The sequence below is a fragment of the Macaca nemestrina genome, chromosome 20 (genome assembly GCF_043159975.1).
Source record: "Macaca nemestrina isolate mMacNem1 chromosome 20, mMacNem.hap1, whole genome shotgun sequence".
NCBI lineage: Eukaryota > Metazoa > Chordata > Mammalia > Primates > Cercopithecidae > Macaca > Macaca nemestrina.
This window is the reverse complement of record NC_092144.1, coordinates 65,927,315-65,949,487: the sequence shown is the minus strand read 5'-3', so window position 1 is coordinate 65,949,487 and position 22,173 is coordinate 65,927,315. Positions and strand designations below refer to the sequence as shown.

At 57.7% G+C, this 22,173-nt stretch overlaps 1 protein-coding gene across 5 annotated transcripts; it reads right to left on the bottom strand.

Annotated features, from left to right (window-relative positions):
• Positions 1-95: 95 nt before the first annotated feature.
• Positions 96-22,029, bottom strand: LOC105488147 (epsin 1). 5 transcript variants are annotated; one of them, XM_011751980.3, is made up of 11 exons: positions 21,889-22,029; positions 18,457-18,786; positions 9,980-10,229; positions 6,674-6,798; positions 6,292-6,366; positions 5,717-5,800; positions 3,691-3,994; positions 2,997-3,107; positions 2,757-2,843; positions 872-1,129; positions 96-707 (listed from the first exon to the last, which is right to left on the bottom strand). In XM_011751980.3, exons 2-11 carry the CDS (start codon positions 18,682-18,684, stop codon positions 499-501), a joined length of 1,731 nt encoding a protein of 576 aa, XP_011750282.1. In that variant the 5' UTR covers positions 18,685-18,786; positions 21,889-22,029; the 3' UTR covers positions 96-498. The 5 variants fall into 5 exon arrangements, with proteins under 5 accessions (XP_011750282.1, XP_011750281.1, XP_011750284.1 ...); XM_011751979.3 differs by having other exon boundaries at positions 18,457-18,806; positions 21,889-22,027; XM_011751982.3 differs by lacking the exon at positions 6,292-6,366 and having other exon boundaries at positions 18,457-18,806; positions 21,889-22,027.
• Between the last annotated feature and the right edge of the window lie 144 nt (positions 22,030-22,173).

The following is a 22,173-nucleotide window of genomic DNA, read 5'->3' as shown; positions in this document are numbered from 1 at the left end:
CCTCGAGAGAGAGATGGGACCCAAGCCCCAGGTCCCTGCATGAAGGGCTCTGGGGGACACGCGAAATCACAGATGGGAAGCTGGGGGAGCCAAGCCCGTGGGAATTGCCATTTATTCCCAAAGTTGCCAAAATCATCACCAAGGATTCACCGAGGGTGCATGAGGGGGTGCGTGAGGGGAACAAGGAGGCTCAAACACTGACTGAGGGTTGAGAGTTTGGAGGGAGGGGGAATGGGTGGGGGCCCCAGCCGCCCCTCCCCCTTCTAATGCCACGGGAAAGGGGTCCTCCTCTGGCCAGCTCCCCTCCCCAGGCCCCATGTCCAGTTTCTCTCCGGGGAGGTGGGGTGGGAAAGGAAGAGGATGTAGTGTGAGTGGGCCCCAGGAGGGGGAAGGGCACTGGGGGCAGGGATCCCCCATTTCACATGCACTCACAACACTGATCTCCCAGAGAGCCAGAATGGGGCAGCTGGATGGAGCCAGGCCCCCTTCCGCCCTGGATTATAGGAGGAAGGGGTTAGTGTTGGGAGCCGGGGGGCCTGGGGGCATCATGGGGGGCAGGCCAGGGCCCCCGCCAAGGGGAGAGATGTATGTGGGTGGCGCTCCAGGGACAGGAGGCACAGGACTGAGACGGAGCTGGTTCAGGGTGAGCGTCGCAGGGGGCGCGGGCTGGAAGGGGTTCGTGACGGAGGGGCCAGTGGCTGGGCCTCCTGCAGGAAGAGAAGACCAGAGACACGGAGTGCAGTCAGTGGCGCGGCCCACCTGTGTCCATCCAGCACGTGCAGGCGAGGGGCGAAGCGTCCCTGCCCTGTGAGGCACCTGCTCTGCTGGAACCCACAGGGAGGACTTGGGCAGGTGATGGGCCCACACTCACCGCCTGGCAGGAAGGGGTTGGAGGCCTTGGCTCCAGACGGCGTGGGGCCCGGCCGGCTCACCAGCGAGTCCAGGTCGACGAGGGCTGCATTGGGCCCCAGGAATGACTCCGGCGTCTTCCGGGTGGGGGGCGTGGGAGTTGGCGTGGCTGCAGGTGGGGGGCTGCCCACAGCCTCAGCCAGAGATCCCCTGACCCCACTCATGTCAAACGCCCCAGGGCTTCGGGCCGGCACCTCTCCTGCCAGCAGCTCCAGCTCTCCTGAAAGGAGCGGGGAGAGGGGCTCAGACAGGGCAGATAGCAAGGCTCCAACCTGGGAGCAGTATAGGCCATCATAGGGGGCGCTTCAAAGAGCCCGGTGCCCAGAAGCCTCAGGAAAGAGGAACTGAGGTGCAGAGCGGAGCAACGCTTGCCCAGGCCAAAAGCTTGCATGTCAGCCCAGATTCCCACAAGGTGGGTCTGATTCCAGTGAGCAAACGCAAGAGGGATGATGGAAGCAGGTGTCACCCTCTGACAACCACAAGGCAGCAACTGCTTCAGGGAGGGGCTGTCCAGGGTCTCTAGGCCCACGGGGGAAGGCAGCGGGGGCCTGTTCACAGGGGCCTCCAGGCTCAGAGGAGCCTGCCCTCAGACGCTCCTTGAGTACACAGCCCCAGCGGGAGCTTCCAAGTGGACAGACAGCAAAGACACGTGTTCTGGGCCGGCGTGAAGACGTCTGTTGGCTGGAGGTCTGACTTTTTTTTTTTAGACGGAGTTTCGCTCGTTTCCCGGGATTGAGTGCAATGGCGCAACCTCAGCTCACTGCAACTTCCACCTCCTGGGTTCAAGCGATTCTCCTGCCTCAGCCTCCCGAGTAGCTGGGATTACAGGCGTGTGCTACCACGCCCGGCTGATTTTGTGTTTTTAGTAGAGACGGGGTTTCGGCCATGTTGGTCAGGCTGGTCTTGAACTCCTGACCTCAGGTGATCTGCCCACCTCCACCTTCCAAAGTGCTGGGATTACAGGCGCAAGCCACTGCGCCTGGCCTGATTTTCTTTTTAAATAGATTTAACAATTCTATCTACTGTTGAAAAAATGCACACATTTGTATGGGACAAAAAAAGGCCTAAAAGAAGGAAAACTGCTCTATGTTAACCTAGATAATGAGAGGAGGGGAGTGCAGGCGCCACTCACTCCCCGTTAGCCACCGGCCTTTCATCAGGGGAAACAGGTTTCTGTACCACAACCTGTGCCTCAATAACAGCTCACTTAAACAAACAAAAAAACCAAGAGATAAGGCTGACATGACTCATCATGGGACAGACAGGTGCCAGCTGAAGGCCATGGTGAAGCACTAGTGGCCACAATGACCTCAGACACTCCTGACGGAGTAGCCACTCAGGGACTCAGCAGATGGGCCCGTCACAGGCGGCGCGTGCCGGCTTACGCCAGCTGAAAACCCCAAGGAGCCAGGGCAGCTAAAGGCAGCACCCATGAGGACGCACCCTGGCCAGCCCTGGAGCCACCAGCAGGCGAGTGGGGACCTGGAAGGGGAGCCTCGGCTGCCTTCCAAACCCCTGTCCATGCAGCTCACTGCACAGGACAAGACAGTCCCTGTTCTTTGACACACTTGAAGAGTCTGCAAGGCACTCAAGCGATGTGGAGGCAGAGACGGGTCAGAGGTCGACATTTTGGTGGGAAACCTTGAGAAGAATTCTGTTTCTCTCTAAGTCTGCAATTTCTCTAAAATCAAGATGCACACTTGTTTTAAAGACAAGTGGATGGTTCTGGCCCACTCTACCCAAGTCAACTTTTCATCCTTAAGTCCAGCCGGCCCTGTCTGGAGTGGGACAGAGACAGCCGGGAATGGGGCTCCCTCTGGCCACTGGGAAGAAAGGCAGGGGCTCACCCGCGCTGCTCCCGGAGGTCGGCAGTGCTGTGCGGAGTCGGTCGAAGTCAGAGAACTCGTCAGGCTCCGTGTCGAATCCCCCGGTGGCTGTGGGGTCGGGATGCTCTGCTCAGCCCCTCCCTGGGGCCCCGCCTCAGCTCCCACCTCCAGTCCGGGCGTCCACCCTTCCTTAGGATGCTCGACTCTAACATCTCCCACTCACTCCTGCCCGGGGCTCCGTTCCCACCCCCACTGCAGTACCTGTGGTGCCATTGGTGCTGGGTTTGGCAGGTGACCCTCCCCAGGGATCTGAGAAGGCTGGAGCCGGTGTCCAGGGATCAGAGGCCGAGGGTCCACTGACCGGGACCCCACCTGGGTGAGGACACAAGAGCATGAGGAGCTGGCAACCTTGACTGCCCAGATGGCCGGGGGGACCAATGCCTCTGAATCTGTGGCTGTTCACACAAAAGCTCCCTTGCTCCCGGTCTCCCGCACACAAACTCAAATTCCAACTGGGCATCACTGCCAGGCTCTGGCCCTGGGACCCCAGCTGGGGTGAGGGGCTTCCCCGCAGCCTCTGCCAGACCTACCCAGCCCTCCCTCAGCTCCCCCACCCCTCCCCTGTCCAGCTGGGTGTCAGGCCCTTCTCCACCCGCACCTCCCAGCTCCACCCACCGCCCTTCCCAGATGCCTACGTCACACAGGCTCTGCCCTGGCCGCAGCCTCTGTGCCCCTTGGCTGAGCTGCTCCCCATAGCACACCCCCATGTCCTCCAAGGCACAATCTCACACGCCCTGTCCTGGGCTGTCTCATCTGACCCCCTCCCCTGTACCCAGGACGCCCCCACCACTGCCCGGGGCCACTTGGCTGCATCTGTCCCTGTCCAAGGGCACAGCCAACCAAGGACAGGTACACACAGGCATAGAGGCCGCACGCAAGCAGGCCACGCACTCACCATCGGAACTTCCCCATGGATCCGGCGTGGGCCCCTCCCCGGCTGCAGGGGCTGGGGTCCCACCCCAAGGGTCAACTGAGGGTCCTGCAGGGGCAGCAGGCCTCCAGGGGTCCCCAGAGGCCGGCGTGGGGGCTGGACCTCCCCAGGGATCAGCAGCTGGAGGGACAGGGGGGCCGCCCCAGGGGTCCGAGGTGGGGGCAGCCGTGGGGACGGCAGCAGCCACGGGTGCTGGGCCCCCCCAGGGGTCTGTGGTCGGGGGAGGAGCTGGGGCTGTGAAGACGTCAGCAAGGTCCATGAGGGACGACTGTGGGGGAGAGAGAAGAGGAGGAGCATGAAGAAGTGGTGGGAAGCCCGGGCCAAGGACCAAGCTGGGGCCCGTCGCTGGGGAGGTGGCCAGGCCCTGGGTGTCCAGACAGCAGCCATCCGTAAGGGGTAAGAGGGAGGCAGGCCCCAAACATACCACCCACCCTCCCTCCTCGTACGTCCTAGGGTCGGCCCACCCCTGCCCACCTCCCCCACCCCAGGGAGCCCCAAAACAGGCCCCACCCCTGCCCCACATCCATTCTCCACACCACAGCAGGGCAGCCCCTTAACCCCACCTGTTCCCAGGTCCTTGCCCAGCCCTGACTGAGGATGGAGGCCAAGCCCTCCCCTCACTCAACCCAAAGCAGCTCACTCCTCCCTCTGCCCACCGTGCCTTCTTCAGTCAGCCCCCAGTCCCTGCTCCATGCCTTCCCCGGGGAAGCCCCCCCTGAACCCCACTCAGGTCACCCTGAGCACCTCTCATGATGCCCCCTACATTGCCCTGCCGTCACCCCACAGTCATCGCACTGCAGGCCTTCCCACGCCACACACACGCTGCAAGGTCCTGTGTTCTGGGGTGGCACACGACGGGCCCAGCTAACCAGAGCCCCTGTCTCGGAAAGTGCAAGTGTCCCCAACAGACTCATGCACACATCTCCAGTCAGCACCGTGAGGCAAAGGCCCCGGGGGGATGGGAGGGGAAGAAGAGCTGAGTCCAGGGCAGGAGAAGAGATGGGTGAGATCCGGTGCCCCTCCAACGGGGCAGCCCTCACTGGGGTCACTGAGCTGTGGGGGACACTGGTAGAGACCCCTTGGCTGAGGCCAACATAAAGAAGCTTTCCATCTACCAAGAAAGTCCCACTGTGCCTTATGGCCACAAGCTGTCTGCCGCCTCCCATGGAGAGGGGGCCTTGTCCCCACCCCTCAAACCTGGGCTGGCCTCAGGACCTGCTGAGACCAACAGCAGTGCACAGGCTGGGAGCCAACTCCGACCCAGCCCGATGAGCCTGTGCTGGGGTGGGGCAGCAGCGGCTACTGTGCTGTGAGGACACTCGGGACAGACTAGTAACTGGGGAGAGGCCAGGGGAGGAGGCTGGTGGGCAAGGCCAGTGCGGACGCCCTGGGACCAGAGGCGTGAGTGACCTCAGCTCTGACACGAAACAAAACCAGCCAGCAGGGCCCCGTCACAGAGAAGTACTGAAGCGTGACCTGAAAGCGCAAGGTTGTGGGAGGGTTTGCTACTCAGCTGCAGAGCACAGGAATGCCACAGACACACTGTCTGCAAGGGCGGGACCATGCCTCATCACTCACCAACAGACCCTGGTGTGCAGCACACGGCAGGGCACCAAGGAGGTGCCGAAGCAAGTGTAACAGATGGGCGAGCCCTGCACCCTCCTTCCTGTGGCCATGTCAGGCTGCTGACCTATTCTGAGCCTCCCCATTCAGCTGTGGCGGGTGGGGGTGGCCCTCATGGTGCTCGGCCCGAAGAGGGATGGCCAGTGCTGACCACAGAAGGTGGCCACAGGGCAGCCTGGCGAGTCACCAGCCTCAGCCCAGCGGGGAGGAAGAGGCAGTGAGAGGCCGACCGGGCCTGGAAACCCAGTGCCCAGCTCCAGGACCTTGTGTTTCAGCCTCTGCTCCAGGGACCTGGCCATGCAGGAATGAGCGATGGAACGGACGGACACCTGCGGGGGCCAGGGAGGGCAGAGCAAGCCCCGCTCACCTCCTCCTTGCCCCCAGTCTCTCTCTTGCTCTCCTCGATCGCCATCTGCAGCCGCAAGTCATCCCCGCGACGGATCCGCTCCTCCTGTTGGGGCACGGGCAGCAGCCAGGGAGACATGAGAACGTGAGCCGTAGGCAGATGCCACCTCAGCCCGGAAGCCCCAGCAACCCCTCCCACCCCAACGAAGGCGGCTGAAGGATTCGATGGGATGCGGACAATGTATGAAATGGGGATGGGGCACCTGGGTCAAAGGTCGGGTGGGACACGGGGATGAGGGGAGTGGGGTGCTGTGCTGGGGCACCCAGGGAGGACAGGCACCCGCCTCAGTGGTATCTCCTGCGTTGGGGGGAGGAACGGACCCTGGTCACCCAAGCAACCTTGGCACGGCTGTGCTGGCCGCCACCAGGCTCTGTCTGACCAGAGGTCCTACATTCTACAGCTGAAGGTACTGAGGCTTCAACATGCGTGAGCCTGTGGGCTTTGCAGCCCAGCAGGATGGTGGGGGGTGACTTAGGAAGGGGCGATGGGGCTGCTCTGAGGGGAGTCCCTGGCAGGGGCAGGGAGGCTGCTCTGACCTTATCATGCTCTTCTCGGCTCAAACTAAGGGCCAGCTGGAGCTGGGCGTCGTCCTCGGGGCCGCAGGATGGGGGCTGGGGGAGAGAGAGTGTGAGGGGCATGGCGGGAGGGCCCAGAGGCAGAGGCAGGAAAAGAGGTAGAGCCAGAGTCAGATAGGGTCAAAGAAAGAGAGGGCTTGGGGTCCCTGAACCAGTGAGGGACAGGCAGAGAGTGACACGCAGAGGGACGGGGGGTGAGGATGAGGCAGGACTGGGGAGGAGACGAGTGACAGCACGTGGAGCAGCGACAGTGAGGGCCAGGCCTGCGTCTGGCTGGGAGGCAGCCTGAGGTGAGACGTGGAGGCGGGTGGCGGACAGACAGCCCCAGCTGCACGCCCAGTACCTGGTCAGCCTCCTCCTTGCTCATGGCCAGGGCCAGCTGGAGCTGCAGCTCCTCCTCCCCACTGCTCTGTGGCCATGCCTGTTCCGCCTCAGGAGGGGGGCCTGAGCCCACAGCTGCTGATGAGGCTGGAGGGTGGGGGAGAAACTCGTGAGACCCAGACCAGGGAACGAGAGACAGGAAACCCCACAGCCTAGAGAGATGGGGGCTTCTGTGTCCAACCCCACCCCCCAAGTCCCCCACCCTACAGCCTCTGAAGGCCAAGACTAGGACCGAGAGGCAGAGACCAGACACCAAGTGCCCAGAGGAGAAAGGGCGGGGATGCAGGGTCCCCGGAGGGGGGTGCAGGCAGCCCCACCCATGGGAGGGGCCAGGCATCAGGGAAGGACCAGAGCAAAAGTCAGTCTGATAAGCAGATGGGGAACCCCAGGAACCTCTGAGCCCTGCCACCACCAGGACTTCCCGCGTGCCTGGGGTCTGTCGCTGGGCCCCTGGGGGATGGGAGGTCCTTCCTCCCGGGTCTCCCAGGCCTCTGTTTCCAGGGCTTGTGGAGAATGGTAGCTCTGGCAGGGAACAACTGGAATTCAGAGTGGGAGAACAGCGTCTGTTGAGACGGCAGGATCCAAGGCCTGGTCAGGGCTGGGGAGTGGGCCAGGAAGGAGCCCTTGGTTCCAGGAGCAGGAGGAGGAGGGACAGAGAGGACACAGGAAAGCACGGCCGGACCCTCCAGGAGGGTGCTGATATCCCCGGCCTCCACTGCAGCATCCTCTCAAGTGACCCCCGCCTACCCTCAAACTCTGTCCTGACACTGTTCTCTCCACCCTCAAGGCCTGTGGACCCTAGGCCCCCCTCCACAGTGCAGAGAACAGGCTCCAACCAGGCCCCAGGCCTGCCGAGCGTGGGGCCATCACCCCAGCCTCCAAAGCCCCAGGGTGGACCTTGCCTCTCCTGCCCTGCCCTCCCCACCACTGTGCACTCGTCAGCAAGTTCTGTCCGCTCCAGCTCCAAGACGCCTCGCACCTGTGTTCTATACTTCTGTCCCCACCCAACCCACTCCCCGGGCCCAGGCCTCTCCCTGACAAGCAGGCCCTGACTCCCCTCGCCCGGAGCTACAGCAGGCAGCTGTCTGGCGGCCCCACCTGCACCAGGTTCAGGGGCCCCCAGGCTGGCCCCCATGCAGTGTGCCCAGCAGGACTGGGTGCATGGTATGCCCAGGGAGCACGTGGGCGGCAGAGCGAGGCCAAAGGGTGACCATCTGGGGTTATGAGCGAAGAAAGGATGAGAGAACCAGCAGCGGCTGACAGACTTGGGTGGGTAAGTGGCCGTCTGGGGGGATAGGCAGATGGAAGGGCAGCGTGGGGCACGGGTGAGGCCGGGGCACAGGGAGGACCACGCTCCTGTGGCCCCTCCTCCTCCTCTTCCCTGCCTCTGCGACTTCCTCCTGAGCTCTGGGGACTCTCAGTGGTGGGTGCTGGGAATCTACACCCCATTGCCCAACCTCTACCTTGCATATGCCCCAACCCCCAAGCCCAGTGGTGGCTAAATCCAATGCCCAGCAGCCCTGAGGGCCGCACCTCCCACATCACAGGTAACACGGCACCCAGCCAGCAATACCCGGGCCTTCCCATCACTGGATCCCCCAGCCTCGGTGCTGCCCAGGGACCACAGGCCCTTCCCCGCCCACTGGGGGTCTCAGGGCGCACTCCCTAGCTGCCCCCAACCTCCTCCCCGGCCACAGCCCTCCACACAGCTCGCTCCAGGACAGGGGCCAGCACACCACAGTGGCAGCCACAGCTGGCCTGAGAAGGTCCAAGAAAGGCCTTTACATTTTTCAATGGTGGGAAACAATGAAAAGAATGCACCAAGATGGGCGAAAACTCGAGTACCCTTAAAAAATTAAATAACTGAAAAGTCTTAAAAAGACAGTGAAAACTACATGAAATTCACATTCCTGAGTCCTTGGTGAGTGTCAGAGGGGCGCAGCCGCTTCCCAGCAACTGCTGGCAGCCAGGGCCAGGCAGCTGGGATGGGAAGGCGTGGCCAGCAACGCAGAGGACGCTGGCTCTGGCCCTGCACAGAGTCTGACCACCCCCAAGCCAGGATCTCCCACCCTCAGGCCTCTTCCCTGAGGCTCCCGCTCTCCTCCCAGCTCCTGCCAACGTCCCTCCTCAGTCCACCCCAACCCCGCCGCCCACCTGTCTGCCTCAAGCTGACGAGCCCCTCTCTGCCGCCCACACTCCCTCCTGGTGTCCCCGGCTCTGAGCACTCCCACGCCACGCCAGCTTCTTCCCTCCACTTCACACTCTGCTTTCACGCCGTCTACCACCTCCTGGGTCCTTACTCTGGAGTTCTGGGCAGGGCCGTACACACCCCATCACACCCATGTATCCCCGTGGGTGCTGAACGGTGATCCCAAATGAGACCTGTCCAAACAGAAGGCCTAGACTCCCCAAACAAGTCCAGTCCCTCGAGCCGGACCCCATGGGGGCCACAGGCCCTTCGTGCTGTCTGTGCCGGCCTGGCTGACCCACCTCCATCTCCAGGGCAGTGCTCTAGCGGCCCCTCCCCATCTCACGCACCCCCACTAACTGAGGCACCTCCACTCTTCCTGGAGAGCAGAAGAGCCTCACAGACATTCTCCAGCCTCCCTCCCAGTCCTGAGCAGCAGGACTAGTCTCTTCACGGCTGTGAGCCCGCGACCAGCATAGCTCACACTTTCCAGCACAGTCCAAGGCCCACACACCCATCACATAACTGGAAATGTTTCGTGGGGCAGATCTTGGCCTGACGATGTGGGAGGCACTATTTCAAGTTTTGTTTTCAGGGCTGGTAACCACCCACCAGACTGAGTCCTCCACCTCCGGAAGGCATTGCCAAGGCTCCTAACGCAGGCCCAGATGCCTGGTGCAACCTGCAGGCCCTGGCTCTGGCCTTCCTTCTGTGCCCCTTCCAGGCCACCCTCTGCCTCTCCGATGTTCCCTCATCTCGGTGCAGACAGAAGCACGGCACCCTCGGGAGTCACTGTGTGACTGTCCCCAGCACTGACCGCCCTCAGGCCCTGAGTCTATGGGGAAGTGGAATAAAAGCTCCCAGTTCTAGACCTGCCCTGGGGCACAAGGCAAGAGGCAGGAAGGGCCCCAGAGCTGCTGCATGGGAGGTCCTAAGGGAAAAAAGGGCACAAGTGAGACCAGAGCAAGGGTCCCAGGTGAGGGGAGGAAAAGGGGGACGCCTCAGTGGCTCCTGGCTGGGAGACAGGGAAGCAGGCAGAGGACAGACTCTAGGCCGTCAGGGGCCGCAGGGAGGGCTCACCCGTGGCGGTCTGTGCCAGCTTTTCCTTGGTCTTGAGCGCGTGCGCCCGCTCCTCCCGCAGCCGGTCCTCGTCGCGCAGCAGGGCCACCAGCTGCTTGGCTTTCTCGCGCACGTTCACGCCCTGGTCCTTGCCGTCGCGGTCCACGTACTGGAAGTCCTTCAGCGTCTGCACGGCGTACATGTTCTCCTTGCACTGCTGTGACACGCGCTCTGAGCCGGTCTTGATGAGGTACTCCATCAGCGTCATGGCCTGCGGGCGGGCACAGGGACGCCCGGTCAGCACGCTGGGCGGTCAGCACGCCGGGCAGGCACCGCAAGGCAGGCTGGAGACGGCCCAGGCCCCGGGGCAGTTGACTGGGTGCAAGTCCCACAACCCACCTGTCCCCACCGAGTACGACACGGCCCCATGCTGTGACGGGGACCAGCCACGGAGGGACTGCGTTCAGCGACAGATACACAGTAGGCCACACGGCCTGGGATTCCGTCCACATGAATCATCCAGAACCGGCAAATCCAGACAGACAGAGAGTGGATTATGGGTTGCCGGGGGTGGAGGGAGGCATGGAGAGGGAACACCTGAAGGCTATGGGTTTTCTCTCGGGGGCGATGAAGGAGTTCTGAAGCTGGACAGAGGTGGTCGCACAGCACTGTGAATGGGCCGAATGCCGCTGAACTGTGGGGTATGAAGAGGACTGCACACTGTAGGAGCTCTATCTCGATCCAAATAAAAGAGGAAATGGCAGCCGCAGGCACCACAGCCGCCGTGGGCATCACCTGGCATCCCGGAGCCCTATTTCTCTACAACTGAAATCTAAAGTAACATGGCAAGAAAACCACATTAGTTAAATCACAATGAAGGGGGTCTTAGTATTCAGTTTGAAATGTGTCAGCATTTCTGACTGTAAAACCTCACGCTGGTATCAACAGCCTGGAGCAGTAGCTTGTCACCTCTGCAAGAAGGGAAGAGATCCACGCAAGGGCCCACGCAGGCCTGGGTTCTCTCGGGAGGGGCACCGAGGTTCCACACCACCAGGAGCAAGAGGACAGGGCAGAGGGAACATGATCGTTCAATCTGCACCCTTTGGTACGTTTGCATTTTATAATATGAAAACAAACTTGCTTTCAACAAGTGGAAATTAATAGTAGGGGCCGGGGGACCAAGGTCTCCGTGGCTCTTCCTAGCTCAGGCTCAAGTCCTGGGCTTGAGGGGTCATGGCCCCCTTAAGGCTCTGCAGTGGGTATCTTGGTCACTGACCTCAGAAAAAGGCACACCTTTGATTTTGCAGGTGATTCCAGGGCCTTCACAGAGCCACAGAAACCCACCCAGGGCTCCTAGGGGAGGAGTCAGCTATCACAGCTAAGCTCCGTCTGAACCAAGGAGAAATTTGCCAGGAAAGATGCCAGGGCCACTCATATCTCCTCGCCCTCTGAGGCAGCTGGACCTAGCTCTGGCAAGGGGCCTTTCAAAGGTGTGTTAACAGCATTTACAGTGTAATCAGAGATTAGTCTTTAACCGGCCCTCAAGGTATTGACACGAAAAGAGAAAGGAAAGAAGATAAGCCATTTCTATGCTTTATCACACCCTAAGCCAAGAGGCAGTCCCAGGTCCACAACTCCTGGGGCCCTTGTGTTTTGGAATTCAGAATTTTCCTGAGTTCAGACCAGGAAAACAACACACATACAACACATAAGAGAACGCTCCAGGCACAGTCCTGCCAACAGCCACATTACCGCGGGACCAGCAGACACCATATAAACGACCTCACTTCAGTCTGGGTCAGACTTTGTGCCAAATGGATCATGAAACATTTTTGTTTCCAGAGCTCTCTGGACTCTGGTATCGCAGCTAAAAATATTGTGAAGTGGGAAATAGTGCAAAAACCCACCCACAGTGAACTGCATATATAAACTATGGTACACTCACACAGTGGGACTACCACATACACTGAAATTAAAAATAAACAAGGCCAGGCGTGGTGGCTTACACCTATAATCCCAGCACTATGGGAAGCTGAGGCAGGTGACCACCCGAGGTCAGGGATTCGAGACCAGCCTGGCCCACATGGTGAAACCGTTTCCACTAAAAATACAAAACAATTAGCCAGGCATGGTGGTGCACACCTGTAATCCCTGCTACTCAGGAGGCTGAGGTGGGAGGATCCCTTGGATGGGGGAGGCAGAGCTTACAGTCAGCCAAGATCACGCCACTGTACTCCAGCCTGGGAGACAGAGTGAGATTCCATTTAAAAATAAATAAATAAGGCCGGGTGTGGTGACTCATGCCTGTAATCTTACCACTTTGAGAGGCCGAGGTGGGTGGATCACAAGGTCAGGAGTTTGAGACCAGCCTGGCCAACATGGTGAAACCCCATCTCTACTAAAGATACAAAAAAGTAGCTGGGCATGGTGGTGCGCACCTGTAATCCCAGCTACTCAGGAGGGTGGGGCAAGGAGAATCGTTTGAACCCAGGAGGCAGAGGTTCCAGTAAGCCGAGATCGCATCGTTGTACTCCAGCCTGGACAACAGGGCAAGATTCCGTCTCAAAAATAAATAAGTAAGTAAGTAAAATAAATCAATAAATGAAACAAATAAATATCCGGGCACAGTGGCTCATGCCTGTAATCCTAGTACTTTGGGAGGCCGACGCGGGCAGATCATCTGAGGTTAGGAGTTAGAGAACAGCCTGGCCAAGATGGTGAAACCCCATCTCTACTAAAAATACAAAAAATTAGCTGGGCATGGTGGCGAGCGCCTATAATTCCAGCTACTCAGGAGGCTGAGGCAGGAGAATCACTTATCTTGGGAGGCAGAGGTTGCAGCGAGCCAAGATAGTGCCACTGCACTCCAGCCTGGGCAGTAAGAGCGAAACTCAGTCTCAAGAAAAAACAAAAAATAGGCCGGGCACGGTGGCTCACACCTGTAATCCCAGCACTTTGGGAGGCCAAGGTGGGCGGACCACGAGGTCAGAAGTTCAAGACCAGCCTGGCCAATATAGTGAAACCCCATTTCTACTGAAAGTACAAAAATTAGCCAGGTGTGGTGGCAGGCACCTGTAATCCCAGCTACTCAGAAGGCTAAGGCAGGAGAATTGCTTGAACCTGGGAGGCAGAAGTTGCAGTGAGCTGAGGTCGCGCCATTGCACTCCAGTCTGGGCGACACAGCGAGACTCCGTCTCATAAATAAGAAAGAATAAGTTATTACTTAATCTTATTATATTTGGTGCAGTGGCTCAATCCTGTAACCCCAGTGCTTTGGGAGGCTGAAGTGGGTGGATCACTTGAGTCCACAAGTTCAAGATCATCCTGGGCGACATGGCGAAACCCCATCTCTAAATAAATAAATAAATAAATAAAATAACAAAAAATTAGCCAGGTGTGGTGGCACGTGCCTGTCATCCCTGCTACTTGGGAGGCTGTGGCTGGAGGATTGCTTAAGCCCAGGAGGCGGAGGCTACAGTGAGCCGAGACCGCGCCACTGCACCCTAGCCTGGGCAACAGTGAGACTCTTTCTCAAAATAAACAAAAACTGCTTTATGCAACAGCACAGTCAACCTTGCTGACCTGATGGTGATGGTGAGCAAAAGAAGCCAGACACAAAAGACCACACGTGACTCCCCGTATATAAAGTTCAAGAACAGTCTTGGCAGACAGAAGTCAGACACGGTGCCCGCAGGAGACGGGTTTCCTGAGGGAACCTGGAAGGCTGGATGCATCCTCTACCTCCCTCTAGGCGAAGGCTACACAGGTGTCCAATGTGTTATACATTCATGATGTGCTTAATATGCAATTCCTTAATGAAAAATTTAAAATCTTATTTTAGAAGTGAGCAGGCCGGGCACGGTGGCTCAAGCCTGTAATCCCAGCACTTTGGGAGGCTGAGACAGGCAGATCACAAGGTCAGGAGATCGAGACCATCCTGGCTAACATGGTGAAACTCCGTCTCTACTAAAAAATACCAAAAAACTAGCCGGCGTGGTGGCGGGCGCCTGTAGTCCCAGCTACTCGGGAGGCTGAGGCAGGAGAATGGCAGGAACCCGGGGGGCGGAGCTTGCAGTGAGCCGAGGTCCGACCACTGCACTCCAGCCTGGGCGACAGAGCGAGACTCCGTCTCAAAAAAAAAAAAAAAGTGAGCAAGTGGGCCAGATGTAGTGGCTCATGTCTATAATCCCAGCCCTCTGGGATGCCAAGACAAGAGGATCACTCGAGCCCAGGAGTTCAAGACCAGCGTGGGCAATACAGTGAGACCCCTCATCTCTACAAAAAAATTTTAAAATAGCCAGGCATGGTGGTACGTGCCTGTGGTCCCAGCTATTCCTCAACTATGCCTGGAGCCCAGGAGGTCAAGGCTCGGTGAGCTACGATTGTACTGATGGATTCCAGCCTGGGCTACAGAGCAAGACCCTGTCTCTAAAAAAGTTGAAAAAAAAAAAAAGTTTGCAGAGTAAGTTGTTTTTCCTTTGCTTTTCTAAAAACAAACAAAAAGCAGTGGGCAACTGCATAAAATAATAGTCCTTTTTAATGCCAAAGGCAGCTTTATCAAGGACATGCTGCAATGCAGAAATAAAGTTTAAAACAGGAATCAGCAAACATTCTGTAAGGAGCCAGATGAAAAAATTTCAGTTTTTCAGGCCATATACTCTCTGTCTCAACTACTCCACAGCCACAGATGAATGGGCCTGGCTGTGTTCCTTCACTTTTTTACAAAAACGGCTGTGGGTGGGATTTCACCAGTGGGCTGTACTTTGCTGACCCCTGGTTTAAAGTCAAGACTGAGAGACCCTGCATTCCTCAGAAGTGAGGTGGCAGTGCAGGGCCCAGAGGGTGGGCTCAGGGCAGGACCCAGAGTGGGGGTTGAGGACAGGGCCCAGAGGGTGGGCTCGGGGCAGGACCCAGAGCGGGGGTTCGGGGCAGGGCCCAGAGGGTGGGCTCGGGACTCCTCTTGGCTCTACCACATCCTGCGTGGTAGAGCTGAGCTCCTTTGTGTCTCAGTTTCCTCATCTGGAAAACAGAGAAAAAGGAAGAAAAGAACTTCCTTCACCAGGCAACTGTGGATTTGATGAGAACCTACGTGTGCTACACATACAAGGTACCAAATAAACGCCGGCCCTTACTCACCAAGACTCACCCCCAAGGCCATGCAGGGAGGCCGTGCAGAGCCAGATCACCCTCCTTCTCCACGGGGACAATAAGATCCACAAAGTACCAGCCAGCAGGGCCACAGGGTGGGACAGCCTGGGCTCTGGACAGGCCCAAGCCCCAGCTCCCCCACAAGCCTGAGCAGGCCACCTCCCCCATCTCTGGGCCTCAGTTTCCCCATCCATCAAAGTGGAAAGACTGCTCCTGCACAACCCACCACCTGGGGTGAAGTGACAAGATGAGACCATGTGGCAAAGGGATGGTGGGAAGCAAGAGGACCCGCCCTCACGCCGGAACAGGTCAGCACGGAGGGCTCCGGCGAGGCTCACAGGGCGTGCAGCAGCTCCACAGCGGCTCAGGCCTCTGGGCCTGTGGGGCTGTCCTCATCACCTGTGCTTCCAGAAGGGGACTGCGGGATAGAAGTGGTCATCCAAGAGGGGAGGCGCTGGCTAGACGTGGACGCAGGGACCCCTCCTGGACCCCTGCCCTGTGCCTATGCTCAGCTATCAGCACATGCCACAGCAGGGACAACAGTGACACATGCTGACCTCACAAAGCTGCTCTCAGGACAGCGTCCAGCAGGCAGCACAAGCGGCAACCAAAGCAGGTTTCCACAGACACCATCAACCCTCCCCGGGGGTACTGAGGCTGAACCCCACCCTCAGTGTGAGGAATCAGCAGTTCAGGGTGGAGCAGGAACCCCACGTCCTCAGCCACATGGGCTGGGGATCCCCAAGCTCAAAGAGAAAGGCCGGCGCCCAGACTCTGCTGTGGGGAGCATAGAAAGGAGAGTCTCAAGAATCAAGAGATGCTGTGAGGACGGTGAACACAGCAAGAACAGCCAGGCCTGGGGAGGGTCCCAGAGGGGCTACGAAAACCACAGGGGAGGTCTTGGGGGTGACAAAAACCTTCTATGCCTTGGCTGTGATGACAGTTATGAAACACGTGCATCTGTCAGAACCCAGAAAACTCTATCTTGAAAGGCTGGGTTTTACTGTGTGCAAATTATACCTCAGTAAACCCACCTTTACAAAGTTATTAGAAAGAACCAGGCAAGAAAGGCTGGCTAAGACCTGTGACTGGCTGGCTGCCTCCTCCAGGAAGTCTGCCCTGACTGCCTGAGGCCCGCAGAGCCTTGTGCTGTGTTCCCTCCTTCATGGCACCCGCCAGCCTATCGGCTCAACTCCCACCGACCTGGGAGCTGCCTGAGGGCGGGGGTCGGGTTTGATCAGGGCTGGGTCCCCAGCACCGTCCAGCAAGAGGCTGCCCACAGGTAACCAACCTCAGGACAAAAGCGCGGCATGCACAAAAACAATCAAGTTGCTTCTCCATGGAGGCTCTCCCACCTCCTGTAGGAAGCACCCCAAGCCCCGGCCTGGCACTGAAGGCCACATCCCTCTCCTGCCCTGCCCTGCCGTCCACCCCGGCCACCAGCACCGCATGCTCCCTAGCAGACTCTCAGGCCTTGGCACCTGCCAGCCCTGCCCACAGGCCACTCTGTCTCTGCCCCCAGCAGCATCACTCTGGCCACTAGCCAGGAAGGATCCGCGTCTAGGGCCCCTCTGGATTCATCACCTCTGCACACCCACCCCTCCAGCCCCACCTGCCCCTCCAGCCCCGCCCCTCCTCCTTGCCTCCACAGAGGCTCCCCTGCACCCCCAGGCTTTTCCAAGATCCTCAACTAAACAAACGCCACCCAGCCCTTCACAATAAATGACCAATAACTGATTCAACCTATGACTCAACCCAATCTTGGTGTGTCGGGCTGGGCATGAAAACCAGTCACAGGAAACAGGCCTCAGCCCCTGCTCCCACGTGGAAGTGGTGCAGCGCTCCCAGCCTCAGCCTCATCTGTGAGTGGAGGGAACTGCCCTCACCTGAGCAGAAGTCTCCAAAATCAGCAAGGACAGGGACCTCGCCCAGAAAAGGCCCAGGTCTAAGTGCACGAGGGTGGAGGCTTGCAGGTCTGGTGCACCAAGACACCCAGAGCGGGCCCTCTGCAGATGCTTGCCAATGGACCGCAACAGCAGCTGTCTAACACTCACCAGCCCCTAACCCGAGTCAGACGTGAATCAACTCCATGGGCCCTCACAGAGGGAGATTCAGGGATGAGCCCGAGATCCCACCACCGGGAGAGTAACCCGGCCCAGCCCACGTCCTTGGCCACTTTGCCGTAACACGAGGAACACAGTAACCAAAGACCAAAGGTGGGGATGCTAAGGCCCCTGGACCCCACGAACAGCAAACTGAAAACCCACTCGCTGAGTCCTGCTCACAGGTGCGAGCCCTTTGACCCAAAACCTGCGATCTGCGTGTGTGGTCAGTGGATCAGGGCCAGCAACTAGGCCACATCCATGGAGGGCACTTTGGCCACATTTGCCAAAATTACACATGCACGAGCCTCTTGACTCGGCAACTCCAGTTCTAGAAAACAGCAAAGGTACAAGGATATTCACGGCAATCTCATTCTTAAAACACTGCAAAACCCTTTTCAAAAAAATCCATCAACAAGTCACTAGTTAAATAAATTATGACCCATCCATAGAGTTGAAAGTTCTGCAGTTGTAAAAGAAAAAAAAAAGCAGCAAATCTTTTACATCCTGATAGGCAATGTAAAGATAAAATCTCCTTTTCCTTTTTTAAATTGGGGTCTAATTTACATATGGTAAGACTCGCTCATTTTAACATCAGTCTGAGTTCTGACAAATGCACAGGACATGAAGCCACCACGGCACTCAAGGCACAGAACAGTCCCGCTGCCCCCGAAATGTCCTTGTGCTGCCCTCTGTAGGTGACCCCTCCCGTCCAACTCCCGGCGAGCACCAACCTGCCCTCTGCATTCCATCCCTATGGTCCCGTCTCTCCCACTGTCGGACTGATGCCAGCAAACAGTATGCAGGCTTTTGAGTCTGACAAGCAGTGTGAGAACACGACACTGTTCCAGTGTTCATCCCCAGCGTGGCATCGCCTGTGCCACGGGGAGCACACACCTGCCTGAGGGGCGTTCACAGACAGGGTCCAGAGCAGAAACTTGGCTGCTGTGAGGAAAGGAACTGGGTATCTGGGCACACAGAAGAGATGGGCACTGTGGGCCCTTTCAGGCCTCCTGAGCACATGAATCTTACGAATGCACCACTCACTCAAAAAACAGATTTTAACCACTAGGCTCCAAACTTCTTAGCCTTACATTCGTTGCCTTCATTAAACAAAAAGAGAGATTTTACTCTTCTACAGCTCCTCTTGAGAACCGGGATGCCATCCCAGGCAGGGTGCACAACACGGGCTCCTGCCCTCCCGCCTGAGCCCCTGCACCTGCCTGGGGAGGAGAGCGGGACGCTGACCTTGTAGACGTGCCGCCAGTTCTTGCCATGGTCATTGAGCCGCTTCCAGATCATGCTCATGATCTCCGAGAAGGCGACGACGTTGTAGGTGAGGTCAGCAATCTCTGACATGAGGGAGCTGGACGGACCCCAGGGGTCATTGCTCGTGGCCTCTCGAACCTTGATCTCCGCCTCTGAGTAGTTGTGGACAATGTTCTTCATCTGGCGCCTCAAGGACGAGGTCGACATGGTGCCCGGCTGCAGCAGCAAGGGGCACAGGGCCCCTGATGCGTGGAGAGACGGGGTGACTCCTGGACGAAGGCTGCAGCAGGCGCTGGCAGGTCACCGCATCTGAGAAGGGAACAGGACCTCTGGAAACACAAGTGGGACATGGGTTGCCCAGAGCCCTCAGGGTCAAAGATGAGTTCCTAACTGTGGCCCAGAAGGCTCTGTCCCTTGTTAACCTCTAGGTCTCAAAGTAACCCCATCCATGTTTCAGTTCCTCAAACAGGCTGCCTCCTTCCTGCTGGGGCCCCTGCTCAGTGAGGCAGAGTATATGCAGTGGCACATCGCAGCCCCACACCCTGGCTCAGCTAGTTCCTGGCCAGGCCACCCTGGGTGGGCTGCCATCTCCTGCACCTCAGCTTTGCTTTCTCTTCCGTCAAATGGGGCTCCATGCAGTCATCTAGGGAACTGACGCCCTGTAAACACTGGTAGCACATCCGCAGGCACTCCATCCTGCCCATGCGCTCTTCCTTCTTCCTCGCCCAGGGATGTCCACTCACCCCAAGTGCTCTGTTTACACTTCCCAGGTCCACACTCAAACATCATGGTCACCTTTCCCTGGAGCCTCATCAGTAAACCCAGCATCCCTCATGATTTTATATTCTTTTGTCTGATTCTGTAGCTCAGGTCAACCTACAGGCCCCATGGGGGCAGAGAACATGTTTGTCTAGATGTGGCTTTTCCTACCAAAGAAGCTGGCCCAGAAAAACCATTCAGTAAACCATGCAAGGAGGAAATGGAGAGGGAGGGCAGGACAGACCTCTGGAACAAGGATGGAGCGGGCAGGAATCCACAGCAAAACAAGGACACATGAGAAAGAAGGCTGATGAAGGATGAAGGGATTAAAGACAGGGGCAGGAGCACGGAGCCAACCCAGGGCGGCAGGAAGAACCGGGGAAGCCAGAAGACCAGACGTCCCAAGGACAGGGGAAGCCCAGGGCTCAGGAGAGATAAGGAACCCAACAGCCCCACTGCCTGGGTCCCAGCTGTGTGCCAGGTGCTCACTCAGCACAAGAGGGACATGACATTTTTCAATACTGCATGCAGAGACTGGGCTCCTGGAGGTTAACTAACTCAACCAAGGTCACACACCAGGAATGGCAGGGCAGACTCAAACCAAGGCCCACCTGAACTCCAAAACTCATACTTTTAAATTAACCTCAATTAAACTAACCCATCCCAAGACTGGTGATGAGAAACAGGAGAGTCAAGCAAACGATGATGACACCAGCAGACGCTCGCACTGCTCGTATCCCATGCCAGGCACTGTTTTAAGCGTTTTACATGTATTAACTCAGTTAATCTTGAAACAACCCCATGATTCATAGTCACCTCACAGGGTGGAAACTGAGACACGGAGGTTCAGCCCCGTGCCCAGGGACACACACCTTACTCCTGGAGCAGCCTGGTTCCAGAGCCAGCTCTCATCACCAGTCTATGCGGCTCCAACAAGCCACAGAGGGAGATTTTCAAAGCCCCACCATGATGTAAGCCCAGGGGAGACAGGGATGACTGACAGAGGCTGACCTCTGCTTCGAACTCAGACTAGAGAGCCAGGCACCTGAAGACAGATGTAGCTAGTTAAAAAGAAAATCTCCGGAGTCCCAAAGCAGCCCCAGCCTGACACATTAAGATGATGAGATGATGTAATATGGAGAAGGGGACTGACAAGAAATAGAGACAGACCCGGACAGAGAGAGACACACAGAAACCCAAACCCGGGCAGAAGGAGCTAGGCAGAGACACAATGAGAAAGATACAAGCAACAGCAGATACAAGAACATGGGAAGACAGGGAGGCAGGAGGCCAAGGAGGAAAGACAGAGGCCCAGAAACAAAGAGACCTGGCGAGAAATAAGACACAAGAAAAATGGAATCTAATGGCAAAGAATATAAAATGTGGGTTCAAATCCTGGCCACATCAGCTACCTGCAGCGCCAACCTCCTTGAGATGCAGTTTGCTCAACTCTGAAATGAAAGAATTCCTACCTGGCAGGCCTGTTGATTAAATAAGATGGGTACATACAGTGCTTGGCTCTGTGCCCTACAGATAGTAGGCGCTCAATAACACTGGCTGCTATTATTATCAGAGAAAAAAACAGAGAACAGTTCCAAAAGGGTGGCGGCAGAAAATGCACTATCTTAATACTGTGTACTTATTTGGCGTGCATTAGAAAAAAATACCCAACTAGCACATCAAAGCTACCATTTCTCAGATACTGCTTAGAATGAGATCGTATTTCAAATTAAATTGATTCCAAGAGAATTATTAGATTAAAAAGAATACAAAGGATATGGCAAAGTTCTCCAAGGAGTACTCCAATAACCGACCGATATCTAACACTTACTATGTAAAAACTTCTAAGCACTGTAATAACAAAAACCAGCGCTCCCAGTAATTACACACTTGCTATGTGTCAGATAACGTCTGGTACTTTACATGTATCACCTCAACTTACAGGCACAAGGACCCAATGATGTAGAAACTATGAACGCCTACGAACTACGAATTTCCTACGACTAGGAAACTGAGGTTTGGAGATAGAGAGTATCACCTGGCAAATACCACACAGCTTAGCAGGCAGCCGGGCCTCTGAATCCAAGGCTGGGGCTCTTCACCACCACACCAGAGACTCAGAAAACAGGGGAAAAGGGGCAGATTCTAGACCAGGGAACAGACTCCTGGAAAGAAACTTCAGGATTGGAGGTGATAGGTATGGGGGCAAAACTCCGATGTTAAGACGGGACGGGGGTAAGATTTGCACCATAGGCAAAAAAGCCCGCAGGGAAGGGCTAGAGACTAGGGAAATGAAGACTCGGAAACTCGAAAGACACAAACAAAATCCTGACAGACACATACTTGACAGGCAGAGGAAAAAGAGACCCGGGACAGACACACTCCTCTCTCCAAACCCTTTTCTAAGTCCACTGAAACAGGCACAGGCAGAGCCCCACAGGAAACAGACGCGGACAGACACAGACAGGAGAGAGAGAGAGAGACAGACAGACAACCGACACGGGGGCAGTCAAGGCCGACACAGGAGCAGAGACACAAAGGCCGCCAGAGACACCCAGAACCGGCCAGGCGCGAGCCCGCGCGCGCCGCGGCCCAGGCCCGAACGCCCGGAGCAGGCGGGCCGGCGTCCCCCGCGCTCCGCCCCGCGCTCACCTCGGCCCCCTCACGCCGGGCTCTGGGGGGTCATGGCGGTCAGCCCCCTACCCCGCTTGGCCTCGGTGTCGGGCGGCGTGCGCCGGGCCCCGGGCGGCGGACCAGGAGGCGCCACGGGCGCACGCACGAACGCAAGGGGGGCCGCACGCCGACGGCTCCGCCGCCCCGCCGCCCAAAAGGGGCGCGGAGAGCCCGGCGGGGGAGGGGAGCCGCCGAGGAGACGGGAAGCAACCGAAGGAGGCGACGGACCGGAAGCGGAAATTGCTGCGTTCCCCGCCCTCCCGT